The sequence below is a fragment of the Lemur catta genome, chromosome 15, assembly GCF_020740605.2.
Source record: "Lemur catta isolate mLemCat1 chromosome 15, mLemCat1.pri, whole genome shotgun sequence".
In the NCBI taxonomy this organism is placed as follows: domain Eukaryota; kingdom Metazoa; phylum Chordata; class Mammalia; order Primates; family Lemuridae; genus Lemur; species Lemur catta.
This window is the reverse complement of record NC_059142.1, coordinates 57296211-57314136: the sequence shown is the minus strand read 5'-3', so window position 1 is coordinate 57314136 and position 17926 is coordinate 57296211. Positions and strand designations below refer to the sequence as shown.

Below are 17926 nucleotides of genomic sequence, written 5' to 3'. Positions count from 1 at the left end.
GGCACGGAACAACTCCTTACAAGCCGAACGCTGTTCCAAACTCGTGACGTCCACGGACCCCACAGCCTTCAGAGCAGTGCCGTGCCCCTCCCTCCCTGGGCGTGCACATCTGCGCAGAAACCGCACGTGGACGTTCACAGCAGCTTCATCCCTGACGGCCAACGGGCGGGACCCCAACGTCCACCGGCTGATAAATGGAGAAACAGCATGTGGGCCGAACTGCGTCCCCCAAAATTCACGTTGAGCCCTGACGCCCAGGCCTCAGGCCGTGGCTGTGTGTGGAGAGGTGACTCAGGGGAAACGGGGCCACAGGGGCCCTGACCGGACAGCGCCGGTGTCCCGTGAGAAGAGGAAGCCAGGACACGGCACGCAGGCAGACGGCACGCCTGAGGACACGTGGAAGGTGCCGGCCCGGGGAGAAACCACCTGCCGGCACCTCCACCTCGGATCTGCAGCCTTCAGAACCGTGGGAGAGAAATTTCTGCCGTTCAGGCTGCCGAGTCCGTGGCCCGTGTCATGCCAGCCCAAACGAACACGCCCACGACGGGAGCACAAAGCACCAACATGTGACACGACGCAGACAAACCGCAGAGACCCTGTGCTCGGCGAAGGACGTGCTGTGTGATTCCGCATCCAGGAAACGTCCAGAACACGCACATCTACAGAGACAGCAACAGACCAGGGGGTGTGGGCTTAGGGGGACAGCTAAGGAGAGCGGAGCTTCTTCAGGAGTGATTAAAATGCACAATCGACCGTGGTGGTGGCCGTGCGACTCCGCAAACCCACCAAGCCAGCGGCTCACACGCCGTGAGCAGGTGAGCTGTGCGGCTCGTGAGCTGCCCGGTGACACTGTTACAGGCTCTGAGGGAGGCAGCGGCCGCCTGGACGCATGAAGGGCCCTGACCCACAGACGGTTCCTTCTCCACTTCCACTCGGGTCAATGTCAATAAACTGTATTTTTCTAGGAATGTTTATTTTGTCTGAGCCACCACATCTGTCATCAAAAGACGTCACCACGTCGCTCCCTGCCTGGCATTCCGACGGCTTAGCCACGCGTCCTCGCCAGGAACCCACTCGGACTGTCGCCCTGTGAGCCGCGTCCTGTTTCGCTCTCTCCTGCCGGGACGTTCGTGGTCTTCCTGCTCCTCCTTCCTCGGCAGCCGGAGCCTCCTCTCCGCGCACACGCTCCGAAGGCAGGGTCGCCACAGGAACCGTGGCCAGGGCGCGAGTGCTTCAGGCTCTGCAGCCACCGCAGCCCACGCCACCGAGCCTCTTTGTTTTTGTGTTTTTTACAACATTTTAAAAATATGAAAACTATTTTTGGCTCCAAAGCTTCATGAAAACAGGCCAACGCCAGATGGGGCCAGCAGCCCATAATTTCACAGCTCCTGCTTAAGGCTTTAAATTTCCGGCCAAGTTGCCATTAGCTGCATCCCAAAATTTTAGATACAAGTAATTTTGTTACTGTGTTTTTATTTTTAAATTTTATTTTATTTTTGAGACATGGTCTCACTCCGTCGCCCTGTGCTAGAGTGCAGTGGTGTCATCACAGCTCACTGCAGCCTCCAACTCCTGGGCTCAAAAGATCCTCCTGCCTCGGCCTCCTGAGCAGCTGGGACTACAGGCACCACCACCAACCCCGGCTAATTTTTCTATTTTTTGTAGAGATGGAGTCTTGCTCTTACTCAGCCTGGTCTCAGACTCCTGGCCTCAAGTGATCCTCCCGCCTCAGCCTCCCGAAGTGCTGGGATTACAGGTGTGAGACATGCCTGGCCTATCTTAAAATTTCCACTGTGATTTCTTCTCTGACTTGTGTTATTTAGAAATCCATGTTTTCCAACTAAAAATTCATGCCTTATCTTTATCTTTCTGTATCTAATTCTTAGTTTCATTGCTTCATGATCAGAGAATATAGTCTATATGCTCATGAGTCTTTGAAATTTCTCAAGGTGTGTTTTATGGCATGATATTTGTAACTGTTCCTTGTGTGTCTAAGAACATGTATTCTCCAGTTGCCAGTGCAGGGTTCTATAGAAATCAGGGAGTCAAGCCTGTCGCTTCTACTGTTCAAATATCGCATGTCATATTACATACAATAACATGTGTGTACACACACGCACAGCCACACCATGTATTATTTTCCAATCGAGTTATCGATAATTGAGAGGGGTTCTGAGCTCTCAGGGGCACACCGGGTGTGTGCATTCACCCCTGCAGCCATACTGGCTCCTGGGTGAAGCAGTAACTGAGGCCCCTGCATCCGTCCAGGGTCCCCACAGGCGCTGCACCCCACAGCCAGGCTGAGCTCGTCTCCACGGCAGGGCTGTGGCGGCCCGGCACCCACACACGGCCCGGGCAGCACCGCGGCCAGGCTCCGCCTCACAAGCAAGGCTGCGGGTCTGCTTCTCCATATCGTGCACAACCCTCTCCCAGAACCACTGAGCGAGGGGGTCTGGGCAGGAGGTCCCCGACTGGCTAAGCTGACACAACACAAAGCCCCCACAGCACCATGGTGGCACCAGCGAGAGGGACCCCCAGCTCCAGGGCCAGCCCCTCCCTCCCTCCCTCCTTCTGGACAACGGCAGCCCTGCCTCCGGGGTCACCGTGAGGAGCCACCATGTGTCCCAGCGCCTGGAACAAAGCCCGGCACAGAGCCCAACGCCCCGTGACGAGCACTCTCACTTTCAGAACTTGAAGTGAACTTGAGCAAACAGAACCCAAAAAGACTACTCAAAGAGCAAGTTTAGAGCGTGAAAGGTAAGAAAGGAGGAATGGAAACCACAGCGAAAGGAAGGAACAGGGAAGGTCTGAAAAAGAACCAAACCAGTGCCTGGCAACAAACGCTGAAAAGGACGGAAATGTGACAGGCCCAGGACACAGCCCGAGAAAAGCACGGCCCTGAAGGCCACACCCGCCGAGCCCGGACACAGCAGGGAGAGCGGAAGAGCCACCAGGAGTCACAGCCGAGAGTGGGAAGCGGCTGAGGCACAGCTCAGCCAGTTCCAGAACCTTCCATCCACTCATGTCTGTTTTTACTGTTATGTTTCTCACTGATGTTATCTGTAGCATGAGGCGGGGGAAAGGAAATCTGAGTGTTGATTTTTAAATTTCTTGTCCCTGTTTAAGTAAATGGCTTCTCTACTCGGCTGCAGACATGGAGACGTACACGTAAAAGCATCTTCCAAGTGACAGACTCGCGGTGAGGGGCAGAGTCACAGGAAAACCGTACGGGGGCTGAGTCAAGCCCGGCAAGAACCCTGAAACTGAGATGCTCTGTTGCCGGGCGGGGAGAGCAAAGGCGGCACAGAGAACTGTGGGACCCCTGGGACTTGGCCGAGCTCACAAACCTGGGCTGAGTCTCCCAGTCGGAGACAAAACAAGCTGCTGCTCAGGGTTTCAGGTTTCCCTTTAGACGCAGAGGCTGCAGCCATCCACGCCAGCGGGCGGGAGCCCGGGACCCTGTTTAAACCAGGGACAAAAAGCCTCTGAGCCCCTTGTTCCGAGAGGAGCCTCAGCTCTGCTCTTCCTCTGCACGAGCCAGGAGGCGTCGGGAGGGAGGAGCCAGGGGCTCGAGTGGGACGTGGGGCGCACACCCAGAAACCGGCCCCTCCCGCCAGGGCACGGCCTGTCCTGCAGGCTCTGCCCCCGCCTGCAGCCCCTCACCACCCCCAGACTCCAGGCGGCCAGAGGGGGTCTTGGCAGGAAACTGGGGCAAGAGAGACAGGCCATTTGCTCCATGCTCACCCCTCAAAAAAAATAAATTAGCTCCAGTTCCAAAAAAATGCAAATAGTGGCATTATTGGAATAACAAACAAATTAAATTTCAAGTAATGGCATCACACATCTCAGCCTTCAAATTACCAATGAAGTCCTTCACTCATTCATCAAAGGAAAATAAACATCCAGCAGGAAAACTCACCGCAAACTTCCTCACACACCTTGGATGGATCTCGCTACAGCGGCCAGATTAACACTACTCCCACGTCATGTCACTAGACCGTGTGACACAGCAAACGAAAGCCTGCCAGTATTCCCAGGTGTTTTCAAATGAGAAACCAAACTCAGCCTCACCCGTGGGACAGAAGACAGCTGGCCGGGTGGGCTGGGCGGTGCGAGGGTCCCCGGGGTCCAGAGGCCAGAGCAGGGCAAGAGAGGGCCTGGGGCTGCTGCACTAGGCTCAGACCCGGGGGCCCCTGTCAGCCCCGCACCCTGTCCAGCTGGAGCAACCTCCTGAGACCGCGGCCTGCAGAGGCTCCGGGGCCACACTGGCTGGGGCATCGGGCACCCAAGGGCAGGGCCTAGGGCCCCAAACCAGCTGACAGGCTGGGGCGGTACCATCTGTCTCGGGCCCACTGGGGCTTCCTGCAGGAACAAGCGAACTCAGAGGCTGCAGCAGACCTGGGCCTGGGGGAGAGAGGAGGGGAGGAGGGAAGCGGCAGCCACACGGGATGAGGCAGGAGTGCGGGGCAGGCTGGGGAAAACACATGTCCCTGCAGTCTCTCACTATGGGACTTCAAACGGAAACAAATGACAACCAAGAAACCCTAAGGAACAGGCTTCTCAGTGGGCAGGGGAGGCATCGGGGTGGGCTGGGGGGCTCCTCCTTCTCTGGGAGGGGCCACAGCTGCCGACCTCCAGGAATGGGTCAGGAAGGGAAGCCAGGGCGGCCCAGCACCCTCATCCCAGCATCCTGTCAGCGCTGAGATCCCCCCACAGCGTGGCCGGGGTCGGAAGGTCAGGCCCCTCCCTGGAGAGCTGGGTGCACCTCCTGACACCTCCTGACAAGGACAGCCGGGTGGGGCGGCTGAACCCGGCCTCGGACCTCCCTGCAGGGCTCTCACTGCCTTCCCGCCAGACGCAGCTCCCCAGAAGGAACACAAGGAATTAAAAGTTATCTTGCGTTTACTTATAATAGGGCCAAAAACCGTGACCCCCTTTCTTCGTCAAAGATGTTCTCTGAAAAGATGCACCACCCACTGCACAGCCACCAGGGTACCTCCTGTGAGCTCCAGTCCCCAGGGAGGGCAGGTAACCGCCCCAAGTCACAGTGGGCGCACAGGCTTGGAGGAGGGGGAGGAGGAGGATGCGAGGGGCCCAGCGCACCCATGCTCCGCCTCCCACAGCAGAGCTGGGCCACGCGGGGAAGGGAAGACGACCCTCACTCAGCTCAGTCGCAGGGGGCTCCCAGCCCATGTGCCCGGGGAGAAGGCCCAGAGCGGGCTGGCGGCCCCACTCCCAGCAGCAGCCACGCCACGAGCACCCAGGCTGCGCCCCAAGAGCAGGGCCCCCCGGGCCCCCCAGCCTCTGTGTGCTGCGCTCCACACACCACACGCAGCCCCCGGCCACCCCCGCTACACACGCGCCCTAGGATTTGACCTTGGTCAAAAACTTAATCACAAGACTTCTGGGTCACGGGAAAAGGACTCTTTTCCTTTTTTAAGGCATAAGCTGCAAGGTCAAAGAGGACAGGAAAGGCAGCAAGGGGCACGCGTAGGAGGCCTGAGGCACACGGACCAGCGCTTAGCACCTCCGACCCGAGGAGCCCCGGCCCTCCCAGACGACGCAGCAGAACCCCTAAAAGGCTCCCGACCTGCTGGACCAGAGAACTGTGGGGGAGGCCCTAAGACAAGCGGCACTGAGGAGCAGCTCCCATCTCCTGTGCCGGCCAACAGCCTCCCCAGCCCTGAGAGGGACTGAGGGCCTGGAAGGCAGACAGGCCACACTGAAAACACAGGGAGAGCCCGACGCGGGCCCACGCACCTGCAGCCCCAGCTACTCCGGAGGCTGAGGCAGGAGGATCACTTGAGCCCAGCCTTGGGGACACAGTGAGCCTCCAGCTCTTGGAAAGAAAAAATACAGGCAGAACACACCCCCCCCCCCAAAAATAAAACTGTCACTAAAATCCTCAGAGAGACAAGAAAAGTGATCACAACTACTACATAAGAATAAGATACTAAAAAAGGAAAAAGCCAGGTGTGATGGCTCACGCCTGTAATCCCAGCACTTTGGGAGGCCGAGGCAGGAGGATCACTCGAGGCCAGGAGTTCAAGACCAACTTGAGCAACACAGCGAGGCTCCATCTCTACAAAATAACAAAAACATTAACCGAACATGGTGGCACCTGTAGTCCCACGTACTCAGGAGCCTGAGATGGGAGGATCACGTGGGCCCACGAGCTGGAGGCTGCAGTGAGCTGTGATCACACCACCGTTCTCCAGCCTTGTCTCCATTAACAAAACAAAACAAAAAATTTTAATAAAGTATATGGATATCTAATTTGGACAACAGAAACCATAAAAAAACATTTTAAGGAATTAAATATAAAGGTAAAAGCCAAGTAAAATCTTAAGTCTTAAGAAAAAAAAAAGAAACACAAGGCGTCTGTCCTGGCAAGCCTGTCCCTGTGCCACGGCGCTGTGGCCTCTGCCCAGCAGCCTCAGGTGCCACCAGCTGGTCCCATCTCCTTCCCCAGCCCCCGAACCGATCCCACATTACAGCCTCGCCACAGCCGGGGTGGCAGCCTCGGACTAAGCGAGCCGCTGGGGGGGGAGATGAAAACTGGCCCCAAAGTTAAATGTCTTAGTCAGTTTTTTAAAGGGGCCCGAGAATGTGAGGTGCATGCGGCTGTGCAGAACTGACACACCCCCCACGCCCCTGCGGCGCAGCCTGTGTGGTGCCTGGTCCTGGGCAAGCTCCGGCAGGCCCCTGTGACACAGCACTGAGGCCAGCAGCTCCCTGCCTGCCGGCTGGGCTCCCGACAAGGGCACCAACAAAGACTCCCCGGGGCAGGGGGAAGGGGGACAGGCACACACCACCACGGGCCTCCCTGGGCCCTCTGCGGCAAGGACACAACGAGCGTTGCACCTCCTGGGCCCACGTACTTGGGAATAAACCCAAGTGTCTACCTGCTGCTGTGGACGCATGCTCGAGTTTCTAAAGCAAAGTCTCACACATGACGTCTTTATTATAACAGCAAACACGCACCAGGGTGCAGCCCACACCACGGTAACCTGTACTCTAGCTGGGAACACGTAAGACGCCTTGGACCCAGAGCACAGCCCAAAGCAGGGGCTTCCGGAGGCAGCGGGCGGCGCCTGCTCGCCGGGTCCAGTGCGGCCGAGCAGCTCGGTGGGTGCAAACACATGAATCGTAGCTGCGGGCAGGAGGAATATCAGGTGCATCTCTGCGCCCCGAGGGCTCAACTCCTACACTTAAATCCCTCCCACTGGAACAGCCGGCTCCAGTTTCACCGGGCAGGCGTGCGAGCAGGTACTGCTTCCCGCGTGTCAGCCACAGCCACCGGCACCCAGACGGCCACGTCCCCGCGCTGCCTGCCTCCGGTAAGTGCTATTTCTTTTCAAATTCAAGTTTTCTTTCAGAACTGCTCTCAGATGTGTCTTAGAACGTCAGGCTGAAGGACTCGCCTGCGGAGTCTCTCTGACCCCTCTCTGAGGCTCCCTCAGGAGCCAGCAGGTGCGCTGCCGGGACGCAGGGCACCATTAGCAGGCTCCTCATGAGGCTGACACTTCATTCTAGGACTGCGAACAAGTCAATCTGGAAATCAATTCCTCATTTCTGCCACAGAATTCTTAAGAGTTAAACTAAAACACAAATTTGTATTATGGCTTAATTGTTCCTTACCTTAAACTACAATAAATTTCAACATAAAAGAGGCAAGGATCATACATACACACACACACACACACACACACACACACATACATGTTAGGTGATTTTAATCTCTAGGTTTTTTAACTTTTAAAGTTTAAAGTAAGTACTGTTTTGACATTAGCTTACAAAAACAAAACTTTGAAGAGGTTAAGGTTCTTGTTTGGTTGTTAAGATTTTATATATGTACACTCGTTGGGGGGGGGCTTGTCCTGATGTGAAATTCACATAAATCTGACCTGTATGAGAACAATTATTGACCACATCATTGGCCAAATCTGACCACAGTCAGACTCCATTTAAGCAAAATCTGCCTACTCTGTTATCATAATTTTTATTTCTCATCAACGAAGGCCGTCCATGTTTCAGACTGGCTTTCTCAAGATAAACGGGGCAGGCAGGTTCGGCTCGGCTGATGGGCGTCCAGTGTTTTAAGCTGTGTGTGTTCGCTGTTGAGAGCTTGTGCCCGTGACTCAGTAGCCCCTGCTGAAAGGAGAAAGAGCCCCTGGCTGTTTTTCTGGATCTGCTCCTCCAAATTATAGTCCCGAAAGCTGTCTTTCTCCCTCGGTCATGGCTGTCCTGAAGTTTATCCTTCATTTTAAAGAACCGAAAGTCTGGGAGGGAGTGGCGGTCAATCACTGGAAAAGCTCAATCGCAGAAAAACTCACAAATCTCGTTCTTGCGACACCCCAGTGGGTAGGCGACACTGGCGTGTCCTTGAGTTATGCAATAACGCCACATCACAATATCGTAATTATAGCAAGCCCTTCAAAACGCTCTCCCTGACGAGGTTCCCTGCCAGACAGCTGGACACCAACAGGAACACTGCAGCATTGCTCCAGCTCAGCTAATGCACATGACAGGCATAGCTGCCCAGCCTGTCACAGAAATGTCCTATAAAGCAAAGCTATAATTACCTCCATTGTGCCCTACCAAAGTGCTTGAAAAAAAAAAAAAAGAAACTCTTTCTCTTGTCCGTATTTCAAAGTCCAAACTCCTTAGAGACGTCTCAGACGTGCCAGCCACTCGCTATCACCCCAGCGACTGGCCGTGCGCAGTTGCCCACACTCGGGCCTGTCGAGAGCGCACTGGCAGTTCAGTCCTTTAAAACAAGACAAACAAAAACCCCGTGACCAACCGAAACCACAGGCTGCTCAAAGCGCTGTGTGGGCAGTTATGCCCAGACGGGTGCACAGGGAACAGGAAGGGGAACACACTCTCGGCTCCGACGCTTTCCAGAGGCAAAGTAAATCCGCTGAACACAGGCGTTTACAGTGCTCGGAAAGCCACAGAGCGGCATCTGTAGATACCCTGGTGGAAGCTCATGCTGGGCCCTGTGCGTGTTTTCAAGTCACTGCACCCCCACTGTTCTCACGCCCTGCAGCGTAGACACTGTCTCCACCGGCAGCTTGGTTTGAAATGATTTGGAGAGGGAGGCTGTCACGTGGGGCCAGGCAAGGAGGTGTCTTGGAGAACAGAGCACACACGAACATGCCCCTCTCGGGGGCAGGCTGAGAAGGGAACCCCACCTCGGCCCAGACTGGAGCCGAGTGTAGACGTCCGCACTCCTCGCGCCTCCAGCCGACCCAGTATGGCAAACGAGGCAGGGTGAAGCCTCCCTCAGGGTCACGCTCGGGTTCCCAAACTTTGGGGGGAGAGAGTGCCCCCAGCGGCTCAACAGTCAGCTCTCCAGGTTCTGACTGAACAGAATCGTGCCTCCCCCAGGAAAGGAACGTGTCAAACACCTGTCTTGCCACCTCTAGAGAAACTTTACCTCCGAATGCAAATCCAAACTTACTGTAAACACTTAAAGTTCTGGATTATGCTGTTTTGGCAATAATACACTCTTTCTGGAACATTTAGCACTGACAGCTGGACAAAGACAAAGTCCAGCAGGCATAAGCTGACCGGACGGAGGCGAGTCAGACCTCTGTGCCACAGACAGGTGTGACTATCTGGCCCGGAGGTCAGGTTTGGTTTCCGCACCCTCACAAACCTCCCCGAGGCAAGAGACAGAGCTCCAGCTGACATCACCCCCCAAAGCTTACAGAAGCCTCGGCTCTGTCCCACCTACCCCGACGCTGCTGCAGTTTTATGGATCAAGCGAACTGCACGTCCCACGTCTCAAACAGCCCCGTCCCTGTTTCATCAGCAAGTTGAGCAATCCCAAGCAGTTTATCCAAGGTTACCAAAACTACCGCCCCAAGACTCCGTTTTTACGCAGATTCCCTTCGAGTGATTAAACCCACACTGTCCCCGTGAGGGAGCCACGGGGGGCCCACCTCCCTCCCCAAACCTGCCTACTGCCCCCGAGCTAAGTGACCACAGGACAAAATGGCAGAGCTCAAAACTTCAAAGACAACAATGTTTGACTAAAAAAACGTATTAACATAAAAGCAATTATTTACCAAACTATTCTCGTGGGTGATAGTTGGGCAACCTATATAAAACTTGCCTCCTGTGAGACTTCTGGGAAAGCTTAACCAACAAGTGTTCCTTATTTTTACTTTACTTATTTTTTTGCCTGAAAGTGTCAGCAATAGGAACTTACACTGCTTCTAAAACTGAAGTCTTCACTTTCTTAAACCCTGAGGGAATTTTTCGTTCCTTCCAGCTCTCGTGTTTGAGTGCTGGGGGTGGCATGTCTGCGACCACGCCTGGTATCGCTGGGACGCGGCTCTTGCTTGATAAACGTTTTGCAGCTGTCATCATTTTGATCGTGATGCTTCCAGCTAGTGGTGGAATCATCGGTTTTCAGATCTCTGCCGTGACATATCCTACACACCCTGGGAACCTGCCTCGCAGAGGTTCCCACGCCTCCGGAGCCGGGCGCAGGGCGAGGCGAGCCCGCACAGGCCCGCTGGCTTACCCGGCCGGCCCCGCACTCAGCTGGGATCAGCCCGGCTCCTCCGGCTGCTGACGGGAGGCCGAGCAGCTGTGCCCCCTCCACCCAGGGCAGACCTGCCCCCAGGTGCGGCCCCAGCCATAAAGAATTTTTCCCACTTTTTCTTTTAATGGGGGGGGGAGTGGAAAGACAACGCTGTTACTGCACGTTTAGTCTGCTTGGCTCTGACCTGGCACCTTGCAGCCTCGGCACACGGAGGGGGGTGCCGCTGGGCACGGGTTCTGGTCCCAGGGTGTCGCCTGCCCCAACCTGTCCACTTGACAGCCCCCCAGGCTACAGGGCAACCAAACATCACACTTCTCACCCAAAATGCATGCTTCGCCCGCACTGCCACGCAGGAACTCCGTCCTCGCCCTCCTTTCTACCCAAACCACTGCTTAGTAAGTACATGCCGTAAAGAACTTAAAATGTGCTAACTAACAGAGGCAGCTGGTGGTGGGGAGAGCATGGCTCTCTGTGCTTTTAGGAAATATGAATAAATGAGTGGAGAAACCAGTTTGCTGGGAAATAATCAGGTGGCTTTCTTAGAATTTAAGGCATCCATGTGAAAATCAAGGCCCCATTCCTGCAGCTGCTTCGCATGACCTCATCTGGGTAGGGTGTGTGGGAGGGACGGAGGCGTGGGTGAGAGTGACGTTTTATTTTGTGACAACAGACTTCTCAGATTTCCCATCCACATTTCTGTTTAAAAGGCTGCTTTTCAGTGGCCTGTTTTAACCACCCCACGTCCAGGAGGAGACGCTTTGCATGTAAAGGAGACTCAGGACTGAGCACACTGGCTCACGTCTTAGAACAAAACCAGCTGAAACCATTTTCTTAAATCATTTCCATTTAATTTTTAAACTATTAAAAATATTTAGAAGCTAAATACCTTTTGCTTTTTACATTTTTTACATGAATTAAAGGGCCCAGGCTTGATCCACGGCACTGAGGCCCAGCCCCTTGCCCGCACGCCCTCGCCCGGGCGCTGCCGAGGGCCTCCGACCCAGGGCTGGTCCCGGCGCTGGGTCAGGAGCAGAGGGAGCACCCAGGTGCGCACAGCAGCCTCGAAGGGAAACCTGCCGCTGGACAGGGGACAGGGACACCCTCCGGGAGGGCCCGGACGGCCAGGCCAGACACACTGCCAGGCCCTGGCAGGTCCCAGCATCGGGTGCGCGTGGCCAGAGCCACCGGCCCACTTCCTGACAAGGCTTCTCCCACGACCCAACCGCCTGTGTAACGGGCACAGACTCTGCTCTACCTGGACGCCGGGGCCGCGACGCTTTGGTTTTGCCCTTTGCAGGTGCGGCCACCTTCCTCGACCGCAGGGCGGGGTGAACGCGGGAGCCCACCCCACATCAGCAAGGGGCGCAGAGGACGGGAACACACGGTGTCTCTGGGACTCCAGCCCTCTGTGCTAACACACAGCATCTGCACTTGTCCTCTGAGAAACATAAACACCACTTAACGGTAAAGCCGGCTTTTCACCGGTGCTCTGTAAGCAGTCAGGGCAGAGCCGCATGTTTCGACAGAAACACCCGATCACAGAACACACCGACGTGGCCACAGTGGGCAGAATCGCCACAAGCACTGAACTGAAGGGCACAGCCACACAGCCGCTGCTCCCAGTGTGTGAGCTCACGGCGCTGACGGAGGTGACAGCCGTGCAGGTCGTCCTGGGAGCAGAGCCCGGGGAAGCGGAGGCAGGGGCTCGGCCCCCTCGGCCCTGGGGGACTCTCGAGCAAAGGGGCAAATCTCAGGGTCAAAGTTTCCCAGACTCAACGAACAACAGGCATTCCCAGAGCTGACACGCGGCACGCCTCACGCCACATGCCACATACGACACTCCACACACCACACGCCTCACACCACATGCCACACTCCACATATGACACTCCACAGACCACACTCCTCATACGACACTCCACATACGACACTCCACATGCCTCACGCCATACTCCTCATATGACACACGCCACACGCCGCAGACCACACTCCTCACGCCACACGCCGCACTCACACCACACACCTCATACGACACTCCACATACGACACTCCACACACCACACGCCTCACACCACATGCCACACTCCACATATGACACTCCACAGACCACACTCCTCATACGACACTCCACACGCCTCATGCCACACTCCTCATACGACACACTCCACACACCGCACTCCTCACGCCACACGCCACACTCCTCTCGCCACACGCCGCACTCCTCACGCCACACGCCGCACTCCTCACGCCACACTCCTCACGCCACACGCCGCACTCCTCACGCCACACTCCTCTTGGCCCCAGGCAGCTCTTTCAGGTCAGGCTCAAGAAAACAGAAAACGTGGGGAAGGTGGCAGCCGGGCTACCCAAGGACAGAGCTGCTTCTGAGGTCTTGCTCCCGTGTCCCCTCGGGCGCAGGCGGGGTGGGGACGCGAGTGTGCTACGTGCCGCGTCTCTGCAGTGACGTGAGTGGGTCAGACCAGCTTTCCACGAACCCACTAACCCGTCCTTTGTCCTCAGTGCAGCTCCCGCCACCCGACGCATGCGACTCTCCTCGGCAGACCCTCAGCACGCGGGGCCGGCGCCAAAGTGCTCAGAAAGGAAAGGGAAGACTGGGCTTAAAAGCCACCACATCCGAGTCACAGAGGGGTCAGCAGCGATCCCAGCACAGAGAAGATCCGAGCCCGAAACACAAGGAGGGAAGATGAGTCTCCTCAAGGAGCGGAAGCCAAAAAAGCCGCATTACATCCCCCGGCCTCCGGGAAAGCCCTTCAAGTACAAGTGCTTCCAGTGTCCCTTCACGTGCAACGAGAAGTCACACCTTTTCAACCACATGAAGTACGGTCTCTGCAAAAACTCCATCACGCTGGTAGCAGAGCAAGACCGAGGGCCCAAGTGTCCCAAATCTAACTCAGCAGACCCCACGCCAGCCGCCCAGCCCGGCCCCGCAGCTCAGCCGGCCGCCTCCCAGTCTGGCGCGAGCGGACTCTCCGACCTGGACGCGAAGCTTCAGCACAGCTTCGCCAAGGAAGACGTCAAGGAAAACCTGGAGCTGCAGGCTCGGGGGCCCCACAGGGGCCCGGGACAGAAGCCAGCGCTCCGCAAGGACACGGCACCCCCGAGCCCAGCTCCAGAAGCCGCCCTCGGCACCCAGCCTGCCCTGGACGGCGTGGTCCGCCCGTCGGCCTTCGTGCCCGTGGGGGAGCACAGACTCAAGGGGCCAGAAAACACCGAGGCACCAGAACTGCTGGCATTAACCAGCCCCACGGCCAAGGCCACGGCTTTCCACGCCAAGTCTGCGTTCCACGCACCTGGCTACCCCTGGAAAGCTGGCTCACCCTTCCTCCCTCCGGAGTTTCCACCCAAAATCTCGTCGACGAAGGGGTTTGGGGCCCTTTCCACGTACATGCACCCCACGATCCCAGAGTACCCGCCTCACTTCTACACGGAGCACGGGCTGGCCACCATCTACTCACCCTACCTGCTGGCTGGGAGCTCGCCCGAGTGTGACGCGCCCCTGCTGTCACTCTATGGCGCCCAAGACCAAAGACACTTCCTGCCTCCCCCGGGGCCAACCCCTAAGCACTTGAACCCACCTCTGTCCACATACGAGCACTACAGATTTTTCCAGCAATATCACTCCAACCTGCCAATTCCTTATGGATTTTACAGGCCGGAGTCTGCGTTCTCCTCCTACGGTCTCAGACTCCCGCCCGCCACGGGCATCACACCAGATCCAAGCTCCCACCCACCTGATGAATCCCCCCCAGTCTACCCAGCCTCAGGTCCCTCCAAGTTAAACCCTTCGAACTCCCACAAAAAACACACAGAGTTTGAAAAAGAAAGTCCAATCCCTGAGGCCAAAGACCCTGCCAAGGCCGGGCAGAAGGACGCAGAGGGGGCCAAGATGAGCCCCCGCGCGGGCAGCGCGGCCACGGGCTCCCCAGGCAGGCCGAGTCCCACCAACTTCACGCAGACGAGCCAGGCGTGCGAGGGCCTGTGCGACCTCTCCCACAAGGCAGCCCCCAGCGCCGCGGGGGGGCCCCCCCAGCCCGAGCAAAGCCTCACAGCCTTCAAGCCTGTCAAGAAAAGCGTGGAATGCCCACGTGCTGTCCAGGCTCCCCCGCACAGAGCGGAGTCTCCAAAAAGGTAAGAAATTTCATTTTTAAAACCTCCAACGTAATGTTTTGGGTTGGGCTCAGTTAGCCACATTTGTACTTGCTCCAACCACTTTACATGGTCGCTTTGCTAAGCAACTTCCTGCTAAGCTTTCTCTCGGCCTCTTCCAGCCTCGGCACTGCAGACGGAGAACCTCTCGCTCAGACAGGCAGCACCTCTCTCCTCGCCGAGGCCCCACCACCCAGCCCAGAGGACAGCTCCAGGACAGGCCCCCTCAACCTCTCCAAGAAATCAGAGACAAAGCTGGCAGCCGCGCAGGGACCCGTGTACGCAGGCAGCTCCCTGGAGCTGCAGGACCTGCCCCTCAACCTCTCGGTGAGGGACCCCTGCAACGCCCGGCCTGCGAGGCCTGCCTTCCCCAGTCGACCACGAGGTGCAGAACCGGCCGCAACTGCTGCTCAAAAGACTGAAACAGAAAGTTCCGGAGATGGAAACCACACTGAGACAAAGCAAGACAACCAGGATGCTGATGCGGCCCCGTCAACCAGCCCCCGCGGGAAGGCCCCGGATGCACGTGCAGTGGACAGCAGCGAGGAGCAGAAGCAGACGGCGGCCGTGGCCCTGTGCCAGCTGGCAGCCTACAGCCCAGGGAACGTCCGGGTGGGCGACGGGGAGCCCACGGCACAGGAGGCCACCTGCCCGCAAGACTCGCCCACTCTCAGTTCCACGGAAACCCAGGAGGCTCCATGTGACCTCAGACCCAAGGGACAAAAGAGGGCAAGCCAAAGGGACACAGGAAAATCCCAGCAAGGAACTAAGAGAGCGAAGCCGAATGACACTGCACGAGTGCTCACTCTGCGAAAAAGAACCCGGGTGTCCTAAGGCCAGGCACACCTGCCCCAGCCGTGGCACCTGGCCGAAGGGACTGCCTCCCTCTCCCGTCTGGCCGCTCTTTACAAACACAGTTTCCTCAAAATACAAAAACAAGTTGCAATTTGGTTTTTGTAAATACTAAACACAAATGTTAAAAGGTGCTTCTACTTCTGGTTGTACAAACATCTGTGACTCATATACTCTTAGACTGAAGAATTAGACTTTGGCTCTCATTTTTGTAAAATGTCAAATGAGACGTGTGGAACCAGAAGGTGACTCTGAGGCGCAAGCCATCTTACGGGAGATCTTTTACAAATACTTTTCTTACAAATATTTTAGCACTAGAATAAATTGTTTTAATTGGTTTTCTATTAGACTTAGCTGTACATTTTGAAGGAAATAACAAATACTGAAAAAAAAAATCAGTAAAAAACATTTTCAATACTAGCATTAAAGATGCTGTATATAAAAAAAAAGTTGTGACTTGTTATGACTAAATAATACACAAACATCAAGAGGCTATTTATACAAATAATTTATTTCCATTAGGGAAAATGTATTACTGGTAAAGGTATTCTCAATTGTTCTATTTGCTTCTGACGTTACAGTGAATTTTCCGGCTTATTCAGTCTTGTTTTCCACTCCCAAAAATGATGTGTATGTTGCCAATTTTCTAACACTCATGTGAACCTTAAAGATACATAAAATGAAGACAAAATAAACCCTGTGTTACCGTCAGAGTATTCTGCTGTAATACTCAATGGAAAAGTTTACAGCTGAGGCAGCAGAGTAGACGTGCGCATATGTGAGTGTGCGTTTGACCGTGGGAAGGTGCATCAGTGAGCACATGTGGGAGTGTGTGCGTGTGTACGTGCACGTGTGTGCCCTTGTAGGTGTGCATGTGTCCTTCAGTGTGCATGTGTGAATACACGTGTGCAAGGGTGTGCGTGTGTATAAACTGGTGGCCAAATATGGTCATGTGCCGCTCAGGCCTCAGGGTGATTCAGAGATTGTTTCCGGAGCCTCAACTCCAAACGCTCTAGCTGAGCAAGGGCTCCCTCCCCACAACAGCACTGCCCCCACTCTGAGAGGCAGGCCCTCGCCCAACACCGGGAACCGTGCCACGGGGGCAGAGGGCAGGAATCACTCCAGTGACTGGCTGAGAAGCCCTCCCACGGCGCAGGTGGTTCTCAGTTCACCACTGTCACCAAGACTGCGGAGGCCCCAGCGAAGCTGCCCAAAGACAGAGCACACAGGGCTCTGGAGCAAACCTGGAGAAAGTTCAAACCACCAGCATAGCGAAAGCAAAATTCCTGCCATTCCCAACTACTTATTTATGTGAACAACGCTTCTTTAGTACTTTGAGCTAAAAATAAAAACAAAAAATAGCATTGATATAGAACTTTGCCTTATTCTGGGCAAAAGCATGACTCCATCAAAAGCTAACTCAAACTATTGATACAAATCCATCTTATTAAGAGCTGAATTTTAATAAAATGTTATTTTATGTTGTTTTGGTCAACTTTATACTAAAAAATTGTTTTCAACCCAATCTAGAAAACCTTTTAAAAGTTTAGCACTTTGACCCGACGAGGTGGCTCACGCCTGTAGTCGCAGCACTCGGGAGGCTGAGGCAGGAGGATCACTTGAGCCCAGGAGTGTGAGGCCACAGTCAGCTGTGATCACACCACTGCACTCTAGTTAGGGCAACAGAGCGAGATTCTGTCTCAAAAAAAAGAAAAGTTTAGCACCCTGTGGCCACACAAACTGTGAAAGTTAAAGTTTCCAGTCATATACTTTCTCTTTGTTGCAGATACAGGATAAGAACATTGATAAAAGATTCTTAAGCACAGAAACACATTCCACTGGGACAAAGTTCTCTGGGAAAAGCCAATGGAAACGTGGCTCATGGAGAAAAAAGAAGGATGAAATTCCTGTGAAAGGAAAACCTGCCTACGAAATCTTTAACAGGTGACGATAAATATGGCACCATTCAGACACCTAGTTCCCGGATGTCTTTAGAAGAGGGAGGCAACAGTTTTATTTTTAAGTGACAGTACTCAGGGTGGCACACAATGTGGTTTGTAGCTGTTAGATTTACATAGAACTACAGATGCCAACTTGCAAGGGGGAGGCAGACTTGCTAGGATGGCTATTATTTTCAAAAAACCATGAAAACAAGTGTTGGTGAGGATGTGGGGAAACTGGAAACCCCATACACTGCTGGTGGGAATACAAAATGGCACAATCATTTCAGAGAAAGTCTGGCAGTTTCGTAAATAGTTAAACACGGTGTTACCACAGGACCCAGCAGTTCCACTCCTAGGTCTACACCCAAGGGAAACGAAAACGTGTCCACACAAAACCTGCACACAA

The 17926-nt window shown here is 55.0% G+C and overlaps 2 protein-coding genes across 5 annotated transcripts in view; one reads left to right on the top strand and one right to left on the bottom strand.

Annotated features, from left to right (window-relative positions):
* Positions 1-17926, bottom strand: part of TBCD (tubulin folding cofactor D) — a 119968-nt gene that overhangs the window by 65646 nt on the left and 36396 nt on the right. The window lies entirely within an intron of this gene.
* ZNF750 (zinc finger protein 750) lies at positions 7057-16267 on the top strand. 2 transcript variants are annotated; one of them, XM_045525802.1, is made up of 3 exons: positions 7057-7340; positions 13084-14707; positions 14848-16267. In XM_045525802.1, the coding sequence occupies exons 2-3, from the start codon at positions 13101-13103 to the stop codon at positions 15557-15559; spliced, it is 2319 nt and encodes a 772-aa protein (XP_045381758.1). In that variant the 5' UTR covers positions 7057-7340; positions 13084-13100; the 3' UTR covers positions 15560-16267. The 2 variants fall into 2 exon arrangements, with proteins under 2 accessions (XP_045381758.1, XP_045381757.1); XM_045525801.1 differs by having other exon boundaries at positions 13079-14707.